At 43.9% G+C, this 27,714-nt stretch overlaps 1 protein-coding gene across 1 annotated transcript in view; it reads right to left on the bottom strand.

Annotated features, from left to right (window-relative positions):
* Positions 1-1,698: 1,698 nt before the first annotated feature.
* TNC (tenascin C) overlaps positions 1,699-27,714 on the bottom strand; it is a 59,254-nt gene continuing 33,238 nt past the window's right edge. The window contains exons 16-28 of the mRNA XM_065418683.1: positions 23,701-23,973; positions 21,928-22,200; positions 16,485-16,607; positions 12,746-12,889; positions 11,424-11,543; positions 10,715-10,858; positions 10,474-10,604; positions 9,557-9,689; positions 5,980-6,131; positions 5,156-5,252; positions 4,792-4,953; positions 2,893-3,056; positions 1,699-1,809 (exon numbers count right to left, since the gene is read on the bottom strand). Of these exons, the coding sequence (XP_065274755.1) occupies positions 1,699-1,809; positions 2,893-3,056; positions 4,792-4,953; positions 5,156-5,252; positions 5,980-6,131; positions 9,557-9,689; positions 10,474-10,604; positions 10,715-10,858; positions 11,424-11,543; positions 12,746-12,889; positions 16,485-16,607; positions 21,928-22,200; positions 23,701-23,973 (2,027 nt within the window). The remainder of the gene's footprint in view (positions 1,810-2,892; positions 3,057-4,791; positions 4,954-5,155; positions 5,253-5,979; positions 6,132-9,556; positions 9,690-10,473; positions 10,605-10,714; positions 10,859-11,423; positions 11,544-12,745; positions 12,890-16,484; positions 16,608-21,927; positions 22,201-23,700; positions 23,974-27,714) is intronic.

Here is a 27,714-nt window from a genome sequence, read left to right as displayed (position 1 = left end):
CAGGCTCTGGGCCAGAGAAGGATCAATCACATTAGGGGGACCTTGTAATGGAAACAGGATTTGATCAGTTTCAAAGGATTACACTATGGCAACACTCTTGGGGGCTGGGAGAGGGGAGAATCTTGTAAACAGAGCTTTAAAGGTGGCCTTGAAAAGAACAGGGTCTGGTAAAAATGTTTGCAAGAGGTGTTGTGGCATAGTTGAGGCCTTTGGGAAGAAATGTGGTGGAAGACAGATATATTTTATGTCATTAGCTAATCACACGTGTATTTTTAACCTAACCATATTTTAGCTCCTGCGTGATATAGAAAGTTCAGGTATTTGAGGAGAAAAAAAAGCCCCTCTTGGACAGAGTTTTGCAGGAAGTTGTTGCAACAAGGCACGACCACCTTGGCCAGCAGTGTGAGGTCCTTGTTAGAACAGATCTGCTCATGTCTGTGCTCACAGAGCAAGCATTTTCTTTCCAAGCCACAATCCAGAGATGGCAGAGGAAGAGTCAGAAGCCCACAACTGAGGAGCATGGTGAGGGCAAGGCAAGGAAGAGAGACCAGGGCTTAAAACAAAAGGTCTTTTATTGTCTTTAATCAAAGAGTATGGTACAGAGGAACTACACAGAGGCTTCATTCATTTCTTTCTTTCTTTTTTTTTTTAAAGGAGCCCTTTATTTACACAGGTGTTCCACATCACCATTTTGTAGCTAATCCCACCTTTGCATTTTGCTTGTTTTGTTAGTGATTCCCACCTAGTTGAAAGCAAGTCAGTCAGTTAAATGGTACAGCGAATGTGCTTCTGGCTAGGAAAAAAGGAACACCCTCTAAAAACCTTCGCGAGCATTCCATTGCAATGAGTCCACCAGAATACTTACACCCAAACACTGACAAAAGGGAGCATGCTTTCTGAATAAATTTAGCATCCTGATCATTCTCAGCCTTCTTTACTTAAGGAAATATACCCTGGACGTGCACAAAGTTGATGCATGAAGAAAATGTAGAGGTTTTTTTTAAAAGTAATTGTGCTTTATTTAAAAAAAAAATACAATCAGACACTGTCCTGCTGTGTTTCAGAAAGCATGACAAAAAATGTTGCTTATTATTATCATTATTATTATTATTATTATTATTATTATTTTGTCGTTATATTAATATAAAATTAAGATTTTGCTTATGGTTTAAATTGTACTGCTTCCCTTCCCCCATCTTTCTCTGCGATACATGATATATCTCTCTATATATTTTAAAAAAGCTTTCCAATGACCAACAGAAGTTCAACTAATAATAATAATAATAATGATAATCATACAAATTTGTGTGTGTAAAATATGGCTGGTTCTCAAACTACCAATGTACAACCTTTCCCCCCGCCCCTCCCTTGAGCTGCCCATGAGACCATGGAAGAATCTTGTCACGGACCTTCTGAGGAAAAAAAACCCTCCCAAAATCTAAAATCAATACAGAACCCTTGAGATTGTTGTCTTTGGTGTGAAGGGCATTAACCATGGGCAGCAAAAGCTGGTCTGCAGAAGATGCTGTGGTTGCATAAGGCTGGTCACTCAGACTGTAGAAGGAGCCCCAGTTAGGCCAAGCGTCATTGATGCTTTGGTAAGATTACCAGCTGCCTTATCCCCCTCCCCCGTGTTATTCCAGAAAACCCTCCCACTACCCCCACCCGGCGTCCCAAACTTTCCTCCATCTCCGGGTTTTATGCTCTCTTTCGTCTCCCTTCTAGATTCCGGAAGCTGATGGGTCTCAACTTCATTTCTGCAAACTGGATGGAGTATTCATGGCCCTTCCAGTGGAACCAGTTAATGCCCTGCAAAAACACACAGGCAACATGACCCCATATTAGTACAATCTGCATACCTTGCTCTTATATAGTGCTTTTCAGCCATAGATCTCAAAGTACTCTATAGCTGGGGAAACAGAAGCACAGGAGCGGTGAAGTGACTTGTTCAAGGTCACCTCAGTAGGCTAGCAACAGAGCCAAGAACGGAAGCCAGCTCTCCTGACTGCCAGTCCAGATCTCTATCAACTAGGCTATGCTGCCGGTACATGTGTTATTCTATTCTTTAACCTCATAACAGAGAAGTTGCAATATTTATTATGCTCCTGTATTTCTGCATTATAAACGCATAGATTGTAAAGCTGGAAAGGACCATTACGATCATCTCATCTGACCTATGCAACCCAGACTATAGAATTTCACATAGTGATTCCTGCATCAATCCCAATAAGTTGTGGTTGAATTAGGGCATCTTGCTTAGCAAGAGATCTCCAACCTCAATTTAAAGGCTGGTGAAGAATTTACCACATCCCCTGTTCCAACTCCAACTGCACAATCTGTGAATAGAACAGCAGTGGGTTCCCCACAACTTTTTGTCCCCGAGAGCAACTCCTGGTGTGAGATTAATGAGGCTGTAGTAGCTTTGAGATCCATCAAAGCCAGTATTCCTATGCCGTTCCTTTTACTGACCCCTGCTGGAGGAGGCAGGGGCTTGGGCTAGAGTAACAGTGTCACTCCTCCACGGTTCTCTCCTATATTTACTTCATTTCCAACAGAATGCTCTTTTTTTAAAACATGAGAACCTGTATTTGAAGTGATAAAAGCTCCAGCCCCAAACATTCCCATGAACTCTCATGAGAGAATGAACAAAGAAGGTTGAGAACATGTTTGGATTGAACCGTGATTCTCGTTTGGTGAACATGATTTAATATACCCCCCACCCCATGATTTATTCAGTTTTAATGATGGGGTTTCTCCTGTCTCTCTGAAGCACTATATATTGGCCACAACAAGAGACTGACTAACAGAATGAATGAACCAGTGGCTTGATTTGGTATGGCCACTCCTACATTCCCATGCCTGGTGGATCGTTACGTAACATGGCAAACTCACCTGACTGTGGCTGTTGTCACCGTATCTGCCCATCAGATTGACTCGGTGACAATTCTTGTACCAGAAAGCACCTTTGTAGGACAAAGCACAGTTTGTGATGGCAGCGTCATTGTCCTTATCAAAGGTGGAGAAGGACCGTCCATTGTGATAGGTCATGGAGTCACCTATGTAGGAGAAACAAAGAGAATGGTGTCAGAGTTTTCACCTGGCTTCTATTCTGCATGTGCAAATGATTCAATGGTTAGGGGCAACTTTGAGTTTTTTGGGCATAAAATACCTTGGTTGCTCCTGCTGAAAAACCTGGCGGTGCATATCACAAGTTTTGCAGAGACCACTTTGAAACCGTGGTCCTGAATTTCACTTGAAATGCTATTTGCCAATAAATAAAGGAGAGATGCGCCCACACTGTGAATTTTGCCTCTGTATCCAGATTCTGAACCCACCACAAGCTTCTTGGGCTTCAGATCTGAAGTTTTGGTTCAGGCCCATCTCGGCTAAAAATAAATACCAAAAGTAAACGAAGGCCAGTCCACGGAGCTATGCTGATCTACATCAGCTGAACATCTGACCTAAACATCATCGGTGTATAGACTTCAAAAAATGACAAATATACACATTTTAAAACTAAGTAGTTTAAATGGATTCCCCGTTCACTCACTGCACTTGCTGAATCCAGGATTCAAGCCCTCAAGGTGCAGCGTTTCTCTTGTTCAAATCAATGTTATATTGTTTAACAACTGCAGCAGAGCAGGGAACTTCATTTCTTACGCTACTTTAGGTGTCAATAATGTTATCAGGAGACACGAAGAACCCCTAAGACCTTTAACTTCAGCCTTGACAGATGCTCAATTGCCTTTCCATTTACCTCTCAAAAATGCACTCACCAAATTTAATTCTATGCAATGTGTCCTTGGATCTGGCAACGCAACAATTGTCTGAAGTGAATTTGATCTCCACGGTCACTTCTACGGCTCTGTGTAAAATTGCTTTGGGGCCAATTTCTGCAGTTCGTGCACTCGGGACTCAATCCTGGTCCTCTGTCCAAAGCCAGAGTGAACAGACAGTGCAGGGGGATCTTCATGTAGGTCACTAATGGAACGGAATCTCCCCTTTAGGAGGTGGCACAGCAGTGATGCTGTTACTGTAACCCATAAGCTGAAACAGCAGATTCTACCTCAGTCTGTTTGCCCTATAATGGGGGAGTTTGACTAATGGAGCTGTATAATTGCTAAGCCATTGGCTACACTCCTGTCCCTGCTACTCAGCTATTCAGAGAGCCACCATGGACAGCTGCAAGGTGCATAGTCCCCAGAGAGTTCTTTCTGTGGCCAAGCACAGCAGAATCACAGTATTTCTCTTTTGTTTAAGCCCTTATGCTCCTATGGCACAGGATTTAGCCCTTGGTCCTTACTCTGTCAACACTGAAGCCAAAGACGGGGCTGGACATGGTCTGCAGGCCTGTGCTTAATGGGATTGAAGGAGGCAGAGGAATTCTTCAGTAACATTATCAAGCATGTTATAACAGGCATCAGCGGCACATTCTTAACAAATGGCGCTGCGGCAAGCTATTATAAGCCCTATTAATGACAGGTAGGTATTGCTAAAACGAGACATAGGTCTGTTTTAGATGTTTGTTTACATTCTGTCATAAGCATGTTATAAAATGTGGCATCTGAAGGAGCAGAGCATTTAGAATGGAATCATAGAGGAAAGCGATCCTTTCGCATTTTCCAATCTCCCCCCAAAAAGACTTACCTGCTGTGACAACAATCCCCGTTGTTGCTCTGAACCAAATGGAAGGAAATTGTAGCTCCAGCCAGATATGGAGAAATGCATAGCCCTCCCCCCCGTCCTTTCCTGGCCTATTTCGAGTCTGAAAAAATATCAGTTTTAACCCACCTGCCGTTCCACTGTATCCATCCACTTTTAGCCGATAACGGGTCTTGGAGTCTCCCACGCTAAACCTGTCATAGAGAGCGTAAGCTGTCTCGCCCTTGTCTCGCAGATCCACACGCAGCTCATACTGGCCCTGGGAAGTGATTTTGTGGAGGTTCTCCAGACCTGTAGTAATGAATGGATAAATGAGTAAAGAACCACTGTGTTGTCTCTCTCGATCTTCTGTCCTAACATCTTATCGCCACATATTACATCTTCCTGCCATGAGCCTCTTTAGAGAAGCCAATATTGTGGTCAGCGACGTGGCTGTCATGCCTACAAGTGACTCATTCTCTTTTGTTTCAGAAAGTTCTTGGCAATCGCTTACCTATCCAGAATTCATCCTTGGGATCTCCAAACCCAGCAGCGTAAGTCCTCCAGTTCCTGTAGAAATCCTCATTTCCATTGTGGCGCCTCAGAAACACCTAAAACCCCAACATGCCAGTAGCGTTATATTTACAACAGTTGTGACTTTTACACACTAATGGCTTCCCTATACCAACCATCCCAAAGCAACATGGGCACTGACATATTTCAGCCCAACTAGTATGATTTTAGCAGGCCCACTGAACGTTATTTTTAAACAAGGCCCAGGTTTCTGCTTGGGCTCCAAGCCACCTCTGTATTTCGCAGCCTTGTAGTCAGTCCCTGCCCTCTGCTTTCTTAGCACTCACTCAAAGCTCAATATCACTCAGCCAGGTCCTTCGGTATCCTTCAACCTGTTGTCCATGAAGCCTCAGTATTTCTCAAGTTCCTTTCCTTCACTCTTTGACACTTCTCAGACTCTCAGGCCCACCTGGCTTCTTTGAATTCCACAGATTCTCAGCACCGTACTTTGCTGTTCTCCTTGCCTCTGTTTTTACTGCCCTGCTTACCCACCCTTCAGTGTGACTGCAGAACGAATGCATTCTTCTCAGTCCTCGTTTCTCCTGCAAAGTTTTGGAAGTGGCTGCACCTCTGCTTCAGTCTCCCACCCTGACTGCAGTCGGATTTAGAACTAAAAGTTAAATTTCCCAAGTGTTTTGGCACGTTAATGCAACATCATTAATAATGCAGTAATTGATTGAGGCTGGGCCCTGTCTCATGTTCTTGACCCAGGCACAAGGCAATAGTGACATAGAGGTTTTGGATCCCTTCCCGCAGTATACTCACAATCCATCCACCTCCATCAGAGTTCATGTCACAATACACCTCCATAGGCTGTGACTTGTTTCCATTCGTATAAATGGTGTAAAGTCCAGAGGCACTTTCTCCATTCAACAGAGCTTGGGAGCAGTCTCTAGGGTAAGGATAGAGAAGTCCAACTGCACACAAAAGAAAAAAGCAGAGAACAGCGCTTGAGAAATCATTTATGAAAAGGGATGCATCTTCCTGTCATTTAGGTAATTAATTTGTGAGCTCTTTCTGGTGACAAGGCAAATGAATCTATTTCATTTAGAAGAGATACTGCTAAGAATGGAGTAATACACTAGTGGTGCACAAACTTGAAAATGTGCAATGGAAAAATCAACTTGACTGTCCACAAATCTGGATGAAAAAATACTGATATTTTGCAGTTATATAGCACATTCCTTCTTCAACTTGCTCATTAACTAATGAATCCTTACAGCACACTGGGTGCATTAAACATTAGTGTCCTTAGTATACAGTTGTAGAAATTAAATCAGAACACTTAGGTGACATGGCCAAGAAGGAGTCAAGTATCAGAGGGGTAGCCGTGTTAGTCTGAATCTGTAAAAAGCAACAGAGGGTCCTGTGGCACCTTTAAGACTAACAGAAGTATTGGGAGCATAAGCTTTCGTGGGTAAGAACCTCACTTCTTCAGATGCAAGTCTTGCATCTGAAGAAGTGAGGTTCTTACCCACGAAAGCTTATGCTCCCAATACTTCTGTTAGTCTTAAAGGTGCCACAGGACCCTCTGTTGCTTATGGCCAAGAAGGTTTCTCAGCTGGTCAATAGCCCAGCCAGGAATAGAGCCCAGGAGACCTGACTCTAAATTCTAGAAAAAATCCTTGATCCTATATTCACACTCTAGACATTATTGTAACAATCTTTGTGCAAAATATGCCTTGTGAGGAGTTGTTTAAAAACTAACACCACACTGATCATTAATAATCTTATGTAACATGTGTACATAATGCCTATTAAGTGTTATGAACACAAGCTGAAATTATGACTGCCATTTGTTTACTAGACAAGTTTGGGGAGTAGGTAAACTGGTTTCTCAAAGACAAAGGACACATTGATACTTCTAGCCAGCTGTCATCAAAGTTGATTGGTAGCCACCTGTCAAGTTGCCAATCAAGGGGGGTGGGGCAGGAACATATCAATCTGCATTTTAGCAAACAACAGCATGGAACCTTTTCTCCCCAAACCTCCATGTCTCCTTCCTCACAACCGGAATAAACTTTATCTAGGGGTAACTCTCAAGAAAATGCATTTCAAAGGGTGACTGGACTATAAAAGTGAGGGGCAAAACACCCCAATTCATCTATCTTTCACCTAAGAAGACAAAGGTACCAGCTCTTTGACTCTGAGGGGAGATCCTGACCTGAGAATTTGGTCAGCCATGTTGCTGGAAATGTGGTAAGGATTTTACCTTGAACCAAGGCTAGCTTGTTAAGTTTTAGCTACTAGAAAGTGTGTTCATCTTTCTGTCTCTTGTAATCATTTCTGACTTTCAGATCTGATACTTGAATTCACTTAAAATCATATTTTCTTTTGTTAATGCACTTGTTTTGTTTTTTAAGCTAAACCAATCCAGTGTTGAGTTTAAACAGAACGGTTTGGCAACTCCAGTTAAAGTAGCAAACTGTTGAACATTGACCCTTTAGAGAGGCAATGGACTTGTAATATTTGAACAGCCCAGGACTGGGCTGGACAGTGCAGAACACACATTCCTGGGAAAATTCGGGACTGGGAATTTGTTGGGGTCACTCTGCAAGTAGTCACCAAGGCTGCTGGAAGCCAGAGCGTGACTGGAGCGTTGCTGACAGGCTGCTGGGGTCAGAGCTGCTGGACCAGAGCTGGAGCTATACACAGACACTGAGGGTGTGATTTGCATGCTGGAAAGCTGTTTGCGAGCATCCCAGGTTGGGAGCTACAACAGCAAAGCGTTGTGAAGCACCCAAGGTTGTGGACCAGGTGGTGACACAACCCCTAGTCTGGATTGCAACCCAGAACTTCACTATATATAAAAAATCAGATAATACATGCCATAAAGACATATTTAGGGACAGGTTTCTAAAACTAGGCCTCCTGTGTATGCCTGTAATTTTGAAGGCACAATTAACTGCATTTATATGCCTACCTACCTGCAATGTGGGCACAATCATGTAGTTAAATGTTTAAGTGACATCACTTGTGTCTGCAACTACCTGCAGGACAAAACTGCACCTTTAATGATTTGCACGTATGACACGTGAGAGTATAACAGTGGAAGCATGGCTAAAGCCAAGATGAAAATCAGGACTTCTTCAATAACAAGTGTAATGCAAAGTATGTTATAAAACAAGGCATGTGAAGAAAACCAACAACAATGGTGCATTTTTTTTCTGACTACAACTTAATAGAGGCATAGGTGCGGTCAATACAATTTCAAACACAAAAAAATCCCCCAAACTATTAAAATGTGAATGTTTTGGGCATTTTCTTGACATCTTTGAAATGACTGAAAAAAACTATTGATTTTAGCATATTTGGTGGAAATAACTGCAACAGGTGTAATTAAGGGATGTTCTGAAAAGGTATATTAGGTGTATTTCTATTATTAACACTTTTATAGTCTCAAAGCCAGCTGTGTAAATGTAACTCAAGGTCCATTGTGTATTATGTGACGCCCTCTGCGCCAGAGGATTTGAGTCCGTTACAGCTCCCTACTACAGGCCTCCAATTCAGGAAAACATCCCTCCTCAGGACAATTACTCAGAGGGGAGGGTAAACACACTTACTCATGTGCTTGCCTCCCCACTGAGGTCAACAGGACTCAAGCATGTACTTAAAAATAAGCATGGACTTAATTGTTTGCCTGAATAAGGTACTAGCTCTTTAGCTGGAGCTGTAGAGATCTCCAGTTACTGGTCGTGACCAAGAAGGCAGATGTCCTTTATTGCATTATTATTGCATTCAGCTCACTGGAGAGCCTTCCCAGGTAGGATCAGAACGAACACTCTAGGGTAGCAGGATGAAAACTGAGTGAACTCAGTGGGAAAGAGAGAAGGGAGAGGAGAAGCTAGTCCAGGGGTTAAAGCTCTGAGGGCCAAATTCTACCTGAGTGCAAGCCACTCCACCCAATCAGGCTGTGGGTGGGTGGAGTGTGGAGGGGTTGACTAGCTGAATTCCATCCTTCCAGTATGAGAGCAGTGAATGGGGCTGCTGCCTTGTACAGAGTTTAAGTCTTGCAGGGAGCCTTGCGCTGGCCTTCTACACAGAGACTAGCCGCTCGTGTAGATGCTTAGGATCCCGGGTGGGGTTGTACGGTCCATGCTGCTGGGCCTTCACTGTTAGTGTTTTTCAAGCTAGCTCGACCAAAGCTAGCTCAAGCTACATGAACTATAGTCACACCTCTGATGGCAGTGTAGACCGTACTCACTGCCCTAAGCATACTGCAAGTATCCACTGCCCTTTGACTTCAATGGGAGCTGCATCTGCCTATTCCAGAGCTCAACTTGGTCCTAAGAATGGAAACGCGTAGATAATTCCAACCCCTCATACAAAGCAAAGGCCTTACTTGTGGTGAAGATAGTCTGGATTAGCTTGCTCTTCAGGGCTCTGTTCAGTGCCTGCAGTTTCACTGTGTACTGGGTGGACGGGTTTAGCTCAGACAGGCTGTAGGAAGTTGCCTCCGGTCCCAGGATGACTTCCTGTTGGGAGAATAAATCCTAGAGAAACTCTGAAATGAATAAACCCACAGACTGGAACGGTTACATATTTTAGATTTTCAGATGCCTTTTTATGTAAATTATTGATGGTATTTTTAACCGTTTCAATGATTTATGATGAAACGTTATTCCTACGAGATTTTTACCAGGCTAACGTCCATTGGTAGCATGAGAAAGGTTGCCTGGAAATGAATGTTTAACATTATAATGTTTAAGTAGTGTAGCTTAAAAGCAAGCACGGTAGAAGTTAACATGGCTTATATATACACACATTATATACTGCCTGAGGGGCGAAATTCATCAAAAATTAAGCTGGATTGTCCTTTGTGGTATGTCTGTAGATGCTACTGAACTGAATTTCCAAACATGTTGATTTTGGACAACCATCTTGGAATATCTAGAAGAGGCCTGATTTTCAGAAAGTGCTGAACACCCGCCCTCTGAAAATCAGGTCTTTAAAAGTGGCTCAAGTTGAGCACCCAAAATCACTAGCCACTTTTAGACACATATGCCCATTGCCTTTATTCCATAGACTTTGGATGGGAGAAGGCAGCTGCTTGCTGTCTGATTTTTCTCCCTATTGCGGAGAGAGGGAAAATAGGCTATATGTCGTCCAGGCTGTAGCTAAGTTTTCATTATAGGAAAGCACTGAGACATGTGCTTAATGTTAGACGTGTGCTTCCGTCCCATTGACTGGCATTTTCTGAGCAACTCTACCAGCATGTCTCCCAACTCAGAATTTGTGAGTTAGATCCAAGTGCGGTACCTTGACTTTGCCATCAATAGACTCGTAGATAAGGAGATAGCCGGTGACAGAAGCCCGTGGAGGCCTCCACGACAGCACTGCTGTTTCTGACTGAACCTCAATGGCACTCAAATCTCTTGGCGCATCCATGCCTAGAGGAGACAAGATACAGTGAGTGCAGGGCTGGCTTGATGGCAGCAGACAATGGAACCTTGTCACACTGCACGGGGCTGCAGTGCCGGGGAAAGGCTTGACACTGCACCTGTAGTGAATTTGGTGAAGACTGTCTCACTCTTCTGCGGTCCCTTTACTGCATAGATCCTCAGGATATATTCGGTTGCAGGATGAAGGCCATTAAGGTCATATTCCACAGTGTTCCCAGACACCGTCTGAGTAACTTCTGGCTCTACACAGCAAACACACAAAAGATGGGAACAGAGAACTTTCGTTTACGGGCCGCTAGAAGTCATGGCGTCGGTGGCAAGCACTCCTCAGAGAGAGGCTTCACACCAGCACTCCGTTTGAATGACCACATCCTGAGCTAAGGGCTGATCATTCATTGGATGGAAACCCATTTTCCTGAGGTGTTTCAGGGCGAGGATGAAATAAGCAGAAGCAGTGGCTCAGTGGAGTCACTGCCACAACCCACACTAAAGCTGAATGTAAACTGTTAACGCTACAGTCAATTCCATACAAAAGTACCAGCGCCCCCTGCTGTATGTGTTGAAAATAACAGTGTTTTCTCTTCACCTCAAGGATAACACAGACACAGCTCTGCTGCTGCTCACCGCCTGGATTAGGGATGGACAACTTACTTAAATGAGGATGCTGTAACATGCTCCTAACCAGCCTTCACCCCTCAAATTCAACCTTCCTCTCCCCCCTCCCAGTTGCTGAATCCAGTCCTGAGCACCATTCTCACTGACTGCCCTGTGGTCAAGCTCAAAGATGCCCCCACTGACCCTTCTTACCATCCTCAGCAATGTAGGAGATGATGTAATTGTCCACTGTGGCAATCGCTGGCTGCCAGACTGCCAAGGCCTCAGAGTCTGTGATATTCACCGCTACCAGTCCTGATGGGCTGTCCAGAGCTGAAGGGACAGATAATACCATAATGAGGGAATTATACGTATTAAGGGCTTCCCTGCTGCCTCTAATATGCTGTACCAGGCACATAGTGCTAACTGTGCACACACTGCTGCCTTTGCATGGTCCTCTTTGGGAGGGACGGGGGGGTTTACTGGAAAGATGTCATGCTTCACAAAACAGCACTGCTGCAGAGTGAGGTCATCATGGGAGAGGATTAAACTCATACCAAGAGGCTGGCAGCGAGAACTAATTATATTCAAAGTCTCAGTTCCACAGACTCTCAGATAATACTCTTGTCATCATCCACCTTGGGGCCTCTTTCAGACCTGATACATTTCTCTCCCCAATGCTCTCAGTCCCAGACAGGTTCTTGGGGAAAACTCAGACTACCGAGGCTGGGGAAAGGACTGAACTGATGGCAACTCATGGCCATTACAACCGTCTACAGACTTCTAGCCACTATTGTTTTGAATCACATAATCTGCCTTTCTACATTATTCTTGTGGGGATTGCATCTTCCCTCCTTTTCATGCCTCCCATCAGAGACCTTGCACTGGGACCATTAGCTGCTCCCAAGGGTGAGGGATGCGAAGTATGACCTGGCCTCCAGTGCTGAGTGCATTGCCCTTTCCTCGCAGTGCTCCATACCCCTATGAGCCCAGGAGAATGATGAATCAATTAAACTGCAGCTGGTTTCCAAAGGGACCTGGGGGAAACCCTATCCCTGATTTATTTAAAACTATGCTAGACAAGAGAGATGAGAGAGAGGATGGTTTTCTGGGACTGGGCTGGGACTCAGGAGAGCTGAGTGCAATTCCTTGTGCCTCCAAACTCCCCGTCTGATTCGGGCCAAGTCACTTAATCAATCTGTGCCTCAGTTCCCCATCTGTAAAATTGGGCTAACGATGCTTTCTTTCTGTTTTGTCTGTTTAGACTATAAGATATCTGAGGCAGGGTCTGTCTCTCACTACAAGTTGGGACGTGCTTAGCAGAATGGAGCAGTTAAAGCCTCTAGACTCATCTGCAATGCAAAGAATAATAAACCACTAGGCAAAATACAAACAAAATAAATCCTCTAATCGGTATCAGGGGATAGCTAAAATGTGACTTGGTTGGTCTTTTTCATCTCTGATTTTTATGAGTCTTCTGTATGACACATGAACTTGAACAAACTTATTAGGACCTTATTTCTTTGGGGCATTACCTGTAGTCAGAATTCCAGAGATTGGCTCGCTTTCTTCAAACCCTTTGATGGATATTATACTGACAGTGTAGTCTACACCTGGGATCAGTTTCACCAGCTTGGTCCTAGTCTTGGTTCCATCCACCGTCACAACATTGGGAGTACCTAGGAGCAAACCAAATGTCAAGGCAATGATGAAATGATGTTCCAGCTAGTGTTTAGGCTGTGGTGCTGTGCTCCAAACAAAGGACTTCATTTCCAGTACAGAAATAAGTTTCATGGAATCACAGAAATGTAGGGCTGGAAGGGATCTCAAATCTAGCACCCTGCACTGAGGCAGGACTGAGTAAACCTAGACCATCCCTGACAGGTGTTTGTCCAACCTGTTCTTAAAGACCTCTAGAGAAGAGGATTCCACAACCTCCCTAGGAAACCTGTTACAGGGCAGAACTATCCATATAGTTAGAAAGATTTTCCTAATAACTAACCAAAATCTCCTTTGCTGCAGAGTAAAACCCTCATTTCTTGTCCTACCTTCTGTGGTACAGAGAACAATTGATCCCCATTCTCTTTATAACAGCCCTTACCATAACTGAAGACTATTATCAGGTGCCCCCCCCCCGTCTTCTTTTTTTATGACTAAACATGCCCAGGTTTTTTATTACTCTTTCCACACAGGTCAGGTTTTCTAAACCTTTTGTCATTTTTGTTGCTCTCCCCTAGACTCTCTCCAATTTGTCCAGAGCTTTCTTAAAGTGTGGTGCCCAGAACTAGACACAGTACTCCAGCTGAGGGCTCACCAGTGGTGAGAACACAATAGTAACCTCTCCTGTCTTGCATACAACACTCCTTGTTAATATGCCCCACAATGATATTAGCCCTTTTTAACAACTGCATCATGTTGTTGACTTATATTCAATTTGTGATCCACTATAATCCACAGTTCCTTTTCGGTAGTACTGCTCCCTAGCCAGCTATTCCCCATTTTGTAGTTGTGCATTTGATTTTTTTTCCTTCCTAAATGAAATACTTTGCACTTGTCTTTATTGAATTTCATCCTGTTGATTTCAGACCAATTCTCCAATTTGTCAAGGACATTTTGAATTCTAATTCTGTCCTTCAAAGTGCTTGCAACCCCTCCCAGCATGGTGTCATCAGCAAGTTGTATAAGCATATTCTCCATTTTCCAAGTCATTAATGAAAAGTATTGACTAGTACTGGCCCCAGGACCCATCCCTGTGGGACTCCAGTGAATTGTTGATAACTATTCTTTGAGTACTGTCTTTCAACCAGTTTTGTGCTCACTTTATAATAATTTAATCTAGGTCATATTTCCTTAGTTTGCTTATGCGAATGTCATGTGAAACTGTGTCAAAAGCCTTACTAAAATAAAGATATATCACGTCTACTGCTTCCCCCCATCCACTAGGCTGGTAACCCTGTCAAAAAAGGAAAGTAGGTTGGTTTTGCATTCTTGACAAATCTATGTGGGTTATTCCTTATCACCCTATAATCCTCTAGGTGCTTACAAATTGATTGGTTAATAATTTGTTCCAGCGTCTTCCCAGGTATTGAAGTTAGGCTGACCTATAATTCCCCAGGTCCTCTTTGTTCCTTTTTTAAGGATAGGTACTATGTTCCCTCTTCTGGGACTCTGCCATCCTCCATGAGTTCTCAAAGATAATTGCTAATGGTTGCGAGATTGCTTCAGCTAGTTCTTTGAGTAACCTAGGACAAATTTTGTTAGGCCCTGCTGACTTGAATACATCTAACTAAGCTATATATTCTTTAACCTCTTTTTTCCCCTATATTGACTTGTGTTTCTTCCCCCTTGCTGTTAATATTAATTGCATAGAGTATCTAGTCACCACTAATCTTTTTAGTGAAGACTGGAGGAAAATAGGAATTAATCACTTCAACCTACTTGATGTCATAAATTATTAGTTCTCCTTCCCCACTAAGTAAAGGACCTACACTTTCCTTCAACTTTCTCTTGCTCCACTGTATTTAAATAACCTTGTTTTATTACCTTCAATATCCCTTGCTAGGTGTAATTCATTCTGTGCCCTACCCTTCTGAGTTTGTCCCTCCATGCTCGTGCTATGTACACACAGGGCCAAATGTCCCCCTTGGTTAAACCCACTGACGTCAATAAGATTGAATGGGTGAAAACAAGGGGAAATTTTGACAGTTGAGGATCAGTAAAAATGGTCTCCCTGAAACATAAAATCAAAGGGGCTGGTTTATTCATGTTTTTTTTCTCCTAGTGGTCCAAATGCCAACATTTGAATACGTGTAAGAAAAAACTAAAATCTCGTGCACATGCACTGCCCCATTTTCATGTGCAAAATAGGTAACTGTCACGTGCAAATATAGGTATTTGCACATGCAATTAAATACAAAGAAATCAAAGAGTCTTGTTGTATATTTGGACCTCTTTGGTTTTGTTTCTGGTGGGAGGTGAAGAAAGGCCAGATATCTATTCAGTCTCTCTCCTTGGCCCACTTAATCTCAGACCAAGACACAGTGCATATTAGCCTGAGAGGTTCTACCTGCATAGACAGGGACTTGGGATATTTATTTATTCCAAATTCTGGTCCTACTCCAACAAAGCATTTAAACACATGCATAACTTTATGCTTTTGAGAAATCCCAATGATATCAATGCGACTACTCTTTTGCCTAAAAGTTACACATGTGCTTTGCTGGATCAAGGCCTAAATCTTAGTTGAAAAACCAACCCCAGTTATCTGATGTTGGTGGTTTCCCATTTTGTAGTTTCATCCCTATCTCCTTCCTGTTCTGTTCTGTGGCACTTCCAGTGTGTTTCTTTTAGTCCCTGGCCCTAGCATGCTCTTCACATGCTGTTAGCTGATCTTTCCACCCAGAGGTCCCATGAGTTGTGCTAATTCTGCTGCTCATCAAGGAAGTCTCACGAAAAAGACAAGTTTCCCATTTGTCAGTGAAGCACTAAAACAGAGAGATGTCATGGTGGATGGAATGAAACATCCTTGAGGGATGTTCAAAAAAGCGTTGACTTAGAAAACACAGTTAAAGCCACAGATGAAATTTTAAAAAACAAACTATTTTTAATCTTCAAGGACCAGCTTTTCAGCATGATGCATGCACGCTGAAGTGCTTAGGAGCCTAAACGGGAGCTGAACTCTTTGGAAAATCTGGCTCCAATTATGGGTGCTGCTGAGCACTTGGAAATCTGGCTTTTTTGCAAATCTGCTCCATGGCATACTAGATATGCCAGTCATACAGTAAGGGTACGTCTACACTACCCGCCGGATCGGCGGGTAGTGATCGATCTATCGGGGATCGATTTATCACGTCTCGTCTAGCCACGATAAATCGATCCCCGAACGCGCTCCTCGTTGACTCCAGAACTCCAGAGTCGACGGGGGAGCGGCGGCCATCGATCCTGCGCCGCGAGGACGTGAAGTAAGTCAATCTAAGTTGATCTAAGATACACTATTCTCGTAGCTGAAGTTGCGTATCTTAGATCTATTTCCCCCCCCCCCCCAGTGTAGACCAGGCCTAAGTCCACCCACTGGAACTGGTTAAGTGCACACTAATTGTGCCTGCCAGCTGCTGGCTAGCAAGAGAATTGAACCTCAGTGTCCTTCTGATATGGAGGCTAGACTGCTGTGTACCAAGTGACTGACACCAGCGTAACCCTAGTCTCTTCCCCTTGCTCTCTACTCTCTTTAACCAGTGCACCCTTATTCCTTTCACTACCCCACTGCTTCCTCACCTCCTGTTATGGGGACATATGAAATCCGGAAGCTCTCCACTCGGGTCCTTGGAGGCGACCAGCTGACTGTGGCTGAGTTTTCAGTAATGTCAGAGAAACTGATTGCCTTGGGCGATCCCACAGCTGCCGGTGGAGTCAGAGGGAGAGGAAAAACACACCACACAGACACAGAGAAAGAGTTAAAGCATGTGCTTATCAATCATTTTTTGCTGGAATAACAATTGACCTCAGCCTTCTGTCCCAGGAGCTGAAGCTATAAATATCTAGTTCAACATCACGCTAGAGAAACTTCCACACAGCTAAGGATTTTATTACCTGCTCAGAACAATCGGTCCTGATTTTGTTTTCCAATAAAGTTACAGCCATGTCCAGCCTCATAAAAAAGCTATTAAATGTATTATTATTATATATTACTTTATTAGTAGTAGATAGCAGGGAATAATGGTAATTGCAAGGGCTATGGAACAGATCCATTTTTTGGTTTGCACTTTATAGTGGATAGAATTTGTTCTAGCCATTATTTTCTGTATCCAATTTCGCTTGGTCTATTTTTAGTTTTTCATTGAACATCAGAGGCAGCCCATCCTTACACCCTGAAAAGCATTTGGGCACAGCAGTCTTCAGAAATGGAGAGAGGCTGAGCCCTCTCTCATGGTGCCAAGTTCCCAGGCAGGCAGGCAGCCCACAAAAGGTCTCGAATCTGCAGTCTTGGTGCATCAAGGGCTCCATCCCGTGAGAGGCTGAGTGCCCTCAACTCCCGCTGATACCAAAGGGAGTGGAGGACGCTCAGAAACTTGCAGGATCAAGCCCCAGATAAGATCACAAACTCCAAGTAACTTCTAGCCCAAGTCAAAATCACTGAAGGCTCAGAATGCAGAGAGAACATAGTAGCCCAGTGGCACCAGAGGGCCTCCCGGCTGTGCAGTGTGTAGAAGAAACCATTCACTGCCCGTGGTGGAGCACTATTCTGGACTATATTTCTCTCTCTGTAATGGCATGCAGAAGGGAATCAGGGGCAGCCAGTGGGACCACAATTACATAGATCACTAGGACAGGCTGCAATATCACCTGGGGTCTGGCTGTGCAGCTCCCCTGCACCCTGCTTATGAAAATGGGGAGGATTCCATCCCCTCAACCCCAGAGTAGAGCCCCCGGCTGAAAGCTGCTTGAACTTGAGCTTTGCATATGAAAGCAGCATTTTACCCAGGGAGCAGGAGGGGAAAAACACATTCCCTGGCTGGGAAGTGACCGGATATGTAGAGCCAGAGAACAAATCGTTTAGAGGGAGGAGGACAGGGAAGGAATTCTTTTGGCTTTCATTCCTATGGATAAAACCACTGTTTCGTCTCTCTCTCGCACTTTCCAAAGCAGGGGGCATCACTAAGCAGAATTTAAAGGGGCCTAGGCAAGGTATGTACATATTGAGAGCAATGCAGCTGATGTTTCGGCTGCAAACGCATTTGGGTTGGAAGCTGTCTTGTTCTGTATGGCGCTGAACGCATTGTTGGCACTTAACAATCAGTAAGAATAAGAATATTCACTGGTTGGTGTGTACCCAGCCGTTAAGCTGGGTTTATGGCTGATTTGCATTGCCAGAGCAACACAAAGCAGCCAGAGCATAACAGTGAATATGGCCCCATATATATTTTTGCATAGGTGGAACCACTGGGGGTAGATAGGTCTTATGAGGGATGGGGGAACTGTGAACCTTTTGAGGCTTTGGTTTCAGTCTCTCTCACTCACACACACACACACACACACACACACACACACACACACACACACACACACGCCCTTTTGTTAAAAACCTGTTGCCCTTCCAACCCTGGCTCTTAATAAGTTTGTATACACATTGGCTGGAATCAGACATGTAAATCAGACTGCATGCACCACTCAGATAAGTAGAAAAACATGTGTCGAAGAGATTCAGTCTGAAGACGTGTTCTAAATTTTTGCCACATCTGAGCAGTATTTTAACCAATTAGATCTTAGGCATGATGAGGGCCTCCCAGCACTGTGGGGTGACAACTCCTGGTGCTTGAAAGTTCACATTCAGCATTTCAGTCCTAATCTGCCCTTTTGACTGTAACAAACACAATCCTGATAATGGTTAACAAAAATAAATAGCACACACAAGAGAAGTCCATTAGCAGAAGAGTGACAAATACCAAACACAAGCTATAGTAAGAGGATGAGTGGAGATAAGCCAGGGTGTAGGGTGAAAGGAAAAAAGAAAGGGCCTGTGGGTGAAATGGCTTGCAAAGAAAGAGTTTGCAGAAAAACGAGTCATAGAGGATTGTGACTTCCAGGTGCTCCTGGGAGCTCCAGCAGCAGGGCACTAAATCAATAGAAGGGAAAGGAAAAGAAAACAATGTGTGCTCCCCTGAGAACTGTAAATTATCTCCACAGCTCAGCTGTCCACCTTGGGCCTGCTGGGTTTGTTCAAAAACAAGAGCGGGGGGCGGGGCTTAAAGACAAAGCAAATTGGGTTTGGTAAAAGTGCACTGCACCAAAATCTGCTGCCGATTTAGCCATAAATCCACGATCGGGGGGAAACAATGAAGAAGAAAAAAACATGGATGAGAGAGAGCTGGAAATAATATTGATTTAGTTTTGCAATTCAAGTGAATTTAGTAGCTGCTGAAAGCTGATGGATTGATAGCCCTGGGGACTGAAAGCCTCTGGTGGGACCAGATCCTGACTTCCTAATGCATGGGTGAAATTCATCCCTGCATGGAGCACCCCTGAGTACCACTTCAGCCCCACCTGTGCCCTATTCTCAGCATTTATGTGATGTATGGCCTGTACGGTGCCTCTCTGCATGGGGCGAATTGCTCCCTGTTTGAATAGTCCCGTTGATGTCAATACTGGACTAGACCCTTGAACCACAACACAGGTGCAGCATGGGCAGTGACAGTGCAAAGCATTTTAGGTTCACTTCCACTGCCAGTGTGACTCTGTGCCGTGCTAGAGGGGCCACAACTTGGTGTGAAGGAGAAGTTCAGTTTCCAAATGGACACTTTATCTTTGGTCTTTCTGATGGGTATACGAGAAAGGCTCTATGGCCCAGTCCCCTGAGTCAGGCTCTATGGCCCAGTCCCCTGAGTCAGCTAGTTCATCTGACAATGACTGTCCATAAAGCTGGTTAAACAAGTTTTGCATGAATATTTTCCTGCACAAAAATGCAGTTTCAATAAAACGGAAATGTTCTGCAGGAAATTGTTGAGTTTGGCTACATGTTTCTATTTTCCAATCAGGGGAATCAAAATAATTTTGAATGAATATTTCAAAACCAAAATGACATTTTTGTTTCCAGCCGTTTTTTTTTTTTTTTTTCAAACAAAACGTAAAGATCTTTTTGGCACATCAAATTATTTCTTTTTGATCAAAAATGGCTACATTTTCCATTAAATCTTTTTGATATTTTTCATTTCATGACATTTTTTGATATTTTGTCTTTTGCTTCCTATTTGGAAGGGAAAATAATGGTGAAATGTCAAAATTCCTCCAAATATTTCTTTACCATCATCGCAGAAATGCTGTGAAAGTCTAACAGACAGAAGCTAATTAGATTTCTTGGTGGCATTGGCTACTGTTGCTGGGAGTGGCATAACCGTTAGCCTAAACCATTTAACTGGGATTTTATGGGCCCGGCTCTATTATCAATTATCCATGGGCTATTTATGGGTGTCTGTCTTCTGTACTATTAGCTTCAATAGCTGACATGCTCCTAAATCTTTCTCCCAGGGCCAAATCAGAATGTAGGCATGAGGAAATGTATAACTGCCTGTGGTTTACCATAAATAGTCTGTGAGTCAGTGAAAATGGGGACATGCTGCTAAAAAGTATAGTTGACTTTAAACATCACCCTCTCTTGTGAGTCAAACCTGTGGTTTGACAAAAGGCTGTCTGTGATGGATTGGTGTTCTGCTTATTGCAAATGCCTCAGACCGTAAGTACGTTTGCTTGATGTTTGCTTAAGGAACATGGTTGTGATCAGTTGGAAGCTGGTCACAAGTGTGCATTCCCCCTCGACCATGGGGGACCAGTTAGATGAATCATGGTGCCAGGCAGTCTCAGTGGATGCTTTCCAACACTGATCTACCATTGGCTCTTTTCTTCTCCAAACACCGGCTAAAGGTTATCAAGCCAGATTTAGGGCCTGATTCGCATTTTCACCAAGACCCCTTTATACCACTCTGGCAGTTTAAAACGGCCTGGATGTGAGAGTGGATTCCAGGAGAGATTTGAAAGGCACACACGGGAGTTAGGCACCCAGGAATCAGGCTTCAGGACCATGGCATTGGCATTACTCAGGGGCGGCTCTATGTATTTTGCCGCCCCAAGCACGGCAGTGAGGCAGCCTTCGGCGGCATGCCTGCGGGTGGTCCGCTGCTCACGCGGATTTGGCGGCATGCCTGTGGGAGGTCCACTGGTCCCGCACCTTCGACGTACCCACTGCCAAATTGCCGCCGAAGCCGCGGGACCGGTGGACCTCCTGCAGGCAAGCCGCTGAAGGCTGCCTGACTGCTGCCCTCACGGCGACCGGCAGGCCGCCCCCCGTGGCTTGCCGCCCCAGGCACACGCTTGGTGCGCTGGTGCCTGGAGCCGCCCCTGGCATTACTCCATTGCTGTGCCAGCTTAGCTCCATTGAAGTCAATGGAATTCTGCCTGTGTAAAGCTGGCATGATACAGCGTAGAATCCAGTCCTGTTTTTTTTTTAAGCAAAATGGCACTAATAAACTCTTGTGTCTGCCTCTTTCCTTGGGGATCCCATTAACTGTAAGACTCAGCTAAGTAAGCACTGACACCAGGGTACTGTACTCACAGTCAAGGTAATCTATAGTGTCCTCTATTTGAGGACTTCAAAGCACTTCCCAGACACTAAGGGCTTGATCCTGCAAAATGCTGAAGACTCCTGTGAACTGCTGAGCATTTTTATCGCCCATTAAAATCAGGGTGAGTTGAGAGTGCTTAGCCCCTGGCAACCTTGCAAATCAAGCCCTAATTGAGTAGCCTCTCAATAGCCCTGTGAGTTAGGTAAGTTTTATCATCCATCTTTCACAGGTGGGAAACTGAGGGAGAGTGAAGACAACTGACTGTCCAAAGTTACATAGCAAGTCATGGACAGTGCCTGCAATAAAGGCAAATCTCCTGTCTCCCAAGCCCTGTGCTCTAACCACTAGACTATGCTGCTTGTCTTCAGATAACAAGTATGAAATAGCCCTCCTTGTGTTGTATTAAATATGGTGAACAAGACCAAGCAGAAGAGCGTGCTCCATCATATGGAGCAGACTGCAAAGAAAAGAAATCTTGGTGAGAGTTGTGGGGGCAAAGGACTTTTAAAAACTTTGTGAGAAGTCAAACTGGATGTGAGAGGGACAGAAATTAAAGAGACAGACATGCACATCATGCTTTTCTCCCTCCATTGTAGAGACAATACCTGTGGTAGCTACTGCATTTATGGGCTGGGAACGTCGTCCACTGATAAGTCCATAGAGTTCAATGTCATACTTAGTACCCTCTTTCAGCCCTGTTATATCTTGGGTGCGTTCATGGCCTGGAACAATTAGTTCCCGTGGGTCAGACTGCCTGTCGGTATCCCTGATTTTAAGAACAAAGCTGTCGAAGACCCCATCATCTGCAGTCCAGGACAGACGGAAGCCACCTGGAGTAGCATCTGAAACCAGAAGGTTGTCAACCTCTGGTTCTGCTTCTAAAAAAAGGAGAAGATAGCAGTAGGAAGACGAAATTAGATTTCCCCCCCCTACCAGTTCATATGACCTGCTCTAGGTCAGATCAGAGCACGCTGCAAATATCCATCCACAGTTCAAAGAGACTGGAATAATCTGATAGCTATAAAAAAGAAAAAAAAACCTTTGGATATTCAGGAGTTATACAAGTACTATACAAGATATATTTGAGTGTGCGTGTAGAAGTGCCCAACTTTTACAATACCCCAAAGCAGAACAAATATCTCGATACACACCATTTGCCCCGTCATACAATATTAAAGATAATAATAGTAAAAGTGATGTTTATTTGTTCTCTGGCTTCCACTAGAGTTACCCATCCTTTGTGAGACCTTTATGACAAATAAAAACAAGGCATTGTTAATAATCTGCAGCTGTGCCTATACTGTTGCTTGCTTCTCCCCCTTTGATAGGAGCCCTGTTGAGGAGCCACTAAAAAGTTCCTTCATTCCTAACCATTATTGCATGTGGTTCTGGACTTCTTGATGCTTCTGATCTAGACTACAGTGTCCACTTTTCCTTTGGAATCAATGCTGAAGCAGCAATGGGAAATCAAGAAAATCTATATCCGCAATGCTGCACACTTAAGTCCAAAGAGGTTTATCTAAAATATCTAGTAGAGGAATCCACCTAAGAGGATTCCAGCAGCTAACTAAGATGGTTTCTCACTATTATTGTGGTTATCTGCCCCATAGGGTACTCTAGACATCACTAGCTGTAGCAATGCTACCAGAATAGTAACTGTTTAACAGTATCTCCAATCCGGTTGTATTTATCACAATAAAAGGTCCATATTTATTTTCTCACCAATGTTCAGCCATATAACTCGGGCTGTGCTGGTGCATGGAATGAGCAAATCCTGTTGCTGAGACTTGGTGAAAAGAACCAGTCAGCTAGCAATAATTGTTCAATAAGGCCAAAAGGCAGCTGGAAAAACTCAGCTACGATGAGAATGAGAACACGGGCAATGCTTTGTTAAGAGATGCCCAACGCTATTGGTTGTAATGATCCTCTTGTTTATTTTCTGTGTGAGATTGGCATGGAGAATGAAGGGGAGGAGTCCATGGGCAGGAAGCCCAGTATGACTCTCCTGAATGGTCCTGACGGATAGACAATTGAAGAATACCGAGGTACCTGATGGCTTATAACATGGTGGACTCCTGCATCTGGTCTCCTTTCTCCAGCTAAGGGTTCTTGCATGGAGCAATTTACCCCTCCACCCTGTTCCGCTCTTCTCCACTCGACCCCACAGAGACAGAACATAAAGAGAATACCAAGAAACGTAGAAATGGGATCACATTAGTGAACCTCTCAAACATGATGAGGTATGCGTAGCCATGATGAAAAAGTATATGCAAAAGCCATGGTTTGTTTTGCAAATGGATTGCACACAACATCTTCCAGGTGAGAAGAGAAGCATGAAAAAGAGGATGGAAAAGAACAATTTGCCCACGATAATATACCTGTAACAGCCACAGTGCTTATGGGCTTTGTTTGGTGCCCCTTGGCAAAACCATAAAGCTTAACCTCATAGCCAATGCCAGTAATAAGGCCTTTAAGCTCCAGTTGCCGCTGGGCTCCTGTAAGGAGGAACTCCTGTGGGTCCAGCAGCTTGCCAGAATCCACCACGATTACTAGAAAGTTGTCAAAGGCATTCTCCGATGCCATCCAGGACACCGTGAACCCATAAGGATTAATATCAGAGACAGTTAGGTTTTCCAGTGGGGGCATGGACTCTAAAAGAAGGGAAGGTGCAAAAAAACAAAAAAGAAAAGAAGCAAAAAAAAAACAAACATTGCGAGTTAGACAATGTCACAGCTTCCAGCAAACATCAATCACAAGTTTCCCCCGAAAAACACAAGATTTAATGGAAATGCATGGCCACTACAACAAGGCAGGGATATTCAAAGGAGCCTAAAGAAATTGGGTGTTCAATTCCCACTGCATGCCAATGGGATTTGGGTGCCTACTTTCTGTAGGTCCCTTTGAAAATCCCCAACCCGAATACTTAAACAAGTTTCTTCAATTTCACATGCACACAGAATCAGTTGTGAATAATAGAGGTTTACGATGATTTGAATAACACATCTATTTCCATCCTCCCCTCTCCATCACCATTGCTTTAGGGACAAGCCTCAATTTTGACATATCTCACAACTTCACACCAGTATCGCCTGCTTTTCTTTCCAGTGGTTGACCCAGCGGAACCAAGGCTTAAGCCAACATGGGTCACTGCAAGCGTAAGATCTAAACAACTGAAGGATTGTTTCTTTGAGAGATTGTGCTAGCAACAGCCAATGACAGCAGGTAATGGCTGAAGAACAGACTGGCTAAAAATCTTAATAGCCAACCATTCCTCCCCTCTCTCCCCTTTAACTGATATGTTGACAACTTAAAGAGATTCCAATGCTTATTCTGGTAGTTTTCAGACCAAAATGGCACTAGTTAAAGTTCAGAGGCATAGGGCCATTGGTTCAAAAGAGGCTCTAAAATAAGTGGCCAGGCTTTCAAAAGAGCCCAGCCTGTTGAGCTCATCTGAATATCTGGTCCCAGGAGTCACAGTGGGAGTTACTGGGTGCTGAGCATTTTTGAGGATCTAGCCCTGATGGTGGGTGCTCAGCCCTTGGCAATCTGACCCTAAGCTTTTTTAAAAATCTGGCTTTGCTGTCTCATATGGCCCACTCATGGAATCTTGCAATCCTTCCTCAACATGATCACTTACTATAGTGGAAGTTTATCCCTAGTAAGAGTTGAGTGGATTTGGTCCTTGACTTCCCACCCACCCACCCCAAAATAACCCTGCCTGCATTTCAGTATGTGTGACTACAGAAAGAGCACTGAACAGTAGAGATGGGCCCAAACCAGAAGCGTGGATCTGAAACACGCAGCTCAGGCACCTGACAAAGTTTCTGAGCTGAATTCCACAGCGTAGGCCATGTCTACGCTTGGAGGTCGGAGTGTGATTTTCAGCTCGCACACACATACTGGTGCGATTTTGCATCGAGCAAGCACACTAAACAGCAGCAAGGGGCAGCACAGGCTTTGCTCCGAGTACAAACATACCTGTAGCCCACAGCTAAGAACTAGAGGTGGCCAGCCCATACTGCCGCTGGCCGCTACCCAGGCTATCATGGCTACACTACTCTTCCTAGTGTGCTGATTCGATGAGAGCGAGAGCAAGTACTTCTATGTTAACTGGGAACTACATCCCTAGCTCCAACTGTAGACATAGCCTTAGTCTGATCCAGGAGCTCAGATACGGACCTACAACTTCCAAACTTTGGGAAAGTTTGGGTTTTGATCAGAATCGGAACTTCTAAGCTTGAGCCCATCCCTATTAAAAAGCCACATGGCTCTTCGAAAACTAGGCATGAACAGTGAAGTATTTCTTACTATTATCAAGGGAAGGACCAGAGAAACAACTTTGGGGCGGCCTGTGGCCTTCTTGTAGGAACTGAGACATTGTTTCCCTCATTCTCCTATCCACAGTATTAAGCCACTTAATAATCTATAAATCCTCACGCTTTGATGGCTGCATAGTGATGTGCCAACGGCTTTGTTAGAATTTGATGCATGTGGAGTGCATGACGCGGGCAGACCAGGTGCCAGCTCTTGGCAAGGCTTTAGGCCTCAGCTGAACACTGACAAATTCAATGCTGGAAACCTGTCTGTTTTACCTGTGCATTAGTATGGTTTAGATGGGTATTGGAATTATAACAATGTGTTTAGTGTTTAGACTTTGTGAAATGCTTGTAAGTTGCTGCCTGCACTAATCTCACTTACAATTTCTTTATCACATGCTATAAGTTAATATTTAAGTTTTTGCTGTGTAACTGTAAAAATGTTTGCTCTGAAACTGTGAACCCAGCCAGGAGGGTTCATTTCCTGTCCATCAAGAAGGCCTATCAAAACTAAATGGGCCATTGTAGGACATCACAATACAAAGACTTTGCTAATTGCTCCCCGACACCCATGAAGAGGCTACCTGCAAAAGGGCTAGTTCCATTCTGGAAGAAAGAACTAAAAACAGCTGACAAGAAAAATTTTCATCTCTTTTGCTGTTTGAACTCTCACAGGACAGAAAAGAGAAGCCGAGATCCCCAGGGTCTGGGTTAGTCCTAAAAGACATTCAGAGCTGACAGATTACTACAACTGTGTCACCTTCTGAAACCATAGACTGGTTTGCATGCATGTTTGCCTGCTTTAACCTTGTAATAACTCTTTCATTTCTTTTCTTAGTTAATAAATCCTTAGATAGTTTACTATTGGATTGGCTACAAGCGTTGTCTTTGGTGTCAGATCTAAGGTACAAATTGACCTAGGATAAGTGACTGGTCCTTTGGGAATGGGAGTAACCTGAATATTTTGTGATCTAAGGTGTATAGCAACCAACTATCACTAAGTCCAGCTTGCCTGGGCGGCAAAATAGACTGGAATGACTAAGGGGACTGTGTGTGACTCCATGGTAAGACTGTTATAATGCTTTAGGAATTCATACTTTTACTGGGTCGGTGAAATCTAAGCATAGAACATACAAGCAGTTCAGGGTCTCTGCCCTGCTTCTTGATACTCTGGCGCTTATGGTCATGATCCAGACAGCATGACAGAGTGGTTTAAGGGATTTACACTCATCTCCTACTGAGCATCCCCAAGAAATACTGGATTCAACTCCTCGTGGATTTGGTTTGCTGGAGCCTTGATAAATAAATAAAGGATCTGAAACACTGAAATTATTTCTAGAAACAGGTTTACATGCACTACAGGCAGACAAGAATTCATTGGCTTCCAGGGAGCATAGCATGCTTACCTAGATCAGGGAAACTTGCCTTCAAATGTAGCAATGCCACATTTGCTATAGGGAAGCATCTGTACTTTGGAGCAGCAAAGAACAGGACTGGAGAAGGCAAACACTGGTTCATTTGTAAGACTCTACCATCAGGGAGGGAGGTCATAGTCAGTGCTAACTGCATCCTTGGGGCTTCGGTGAAGTGCTTGTGCAGACTGCCTTATGTAAGGGAGGCTAACTAAGCATAATGCCTCTGCTGATGGTGTTACCTCTGTGTATTACTGGAGTGAGGAGGAAAAGGATAGATAATGAGACATGAGCTTCTGGATGCATGCACATGCAGGATGGCTGTTTGGTCGAGGCAAAGTATAGAAAGAATGGAGAGAAGCTGTAGTGACAGCCTCTGTTATTGTGATATGATGTGCAAGGAATGCTTAGTCTTCAAGGAGTATAAATGGACTGGAGGCAGCACTATAATACATGCATGGCTGCCGGGTTATTATATTAGATCTGATCTGGGTAAAGAGTGAAATAGCAACAAGAAATGGGCTGAATCTTGACATCCTCTCTTACTGCCACATGTAGAGGTTCAGATAGCTCAGAGCATTGGCCTGCTAAACCCAGGGTTGTGAGCTCAATCCTTGAGGGGGCCATTTAGGAAACTGGGGTGTAAAAAAAAAAAAAACTGTCT

Source organism: Emys orbicularis, chromosome 18 (assembly GCF_028017835.1).
Source record: "Emys orbicularis isolate rEmyOrb1 chromosome 18, rEmyOrb1.hap1, whole genome shotgun sequence".
Lineage (NCBI taxonomy): Eukaryota > Metazoa > Chordata > Testudines > Emydidae > Emys > Emys orbicularis.
The sequence above is the reverse complement of the archived record's forward strand: the minus strand, read 5'-3'. Positions and strand labels throughout refer to the sequence as shown.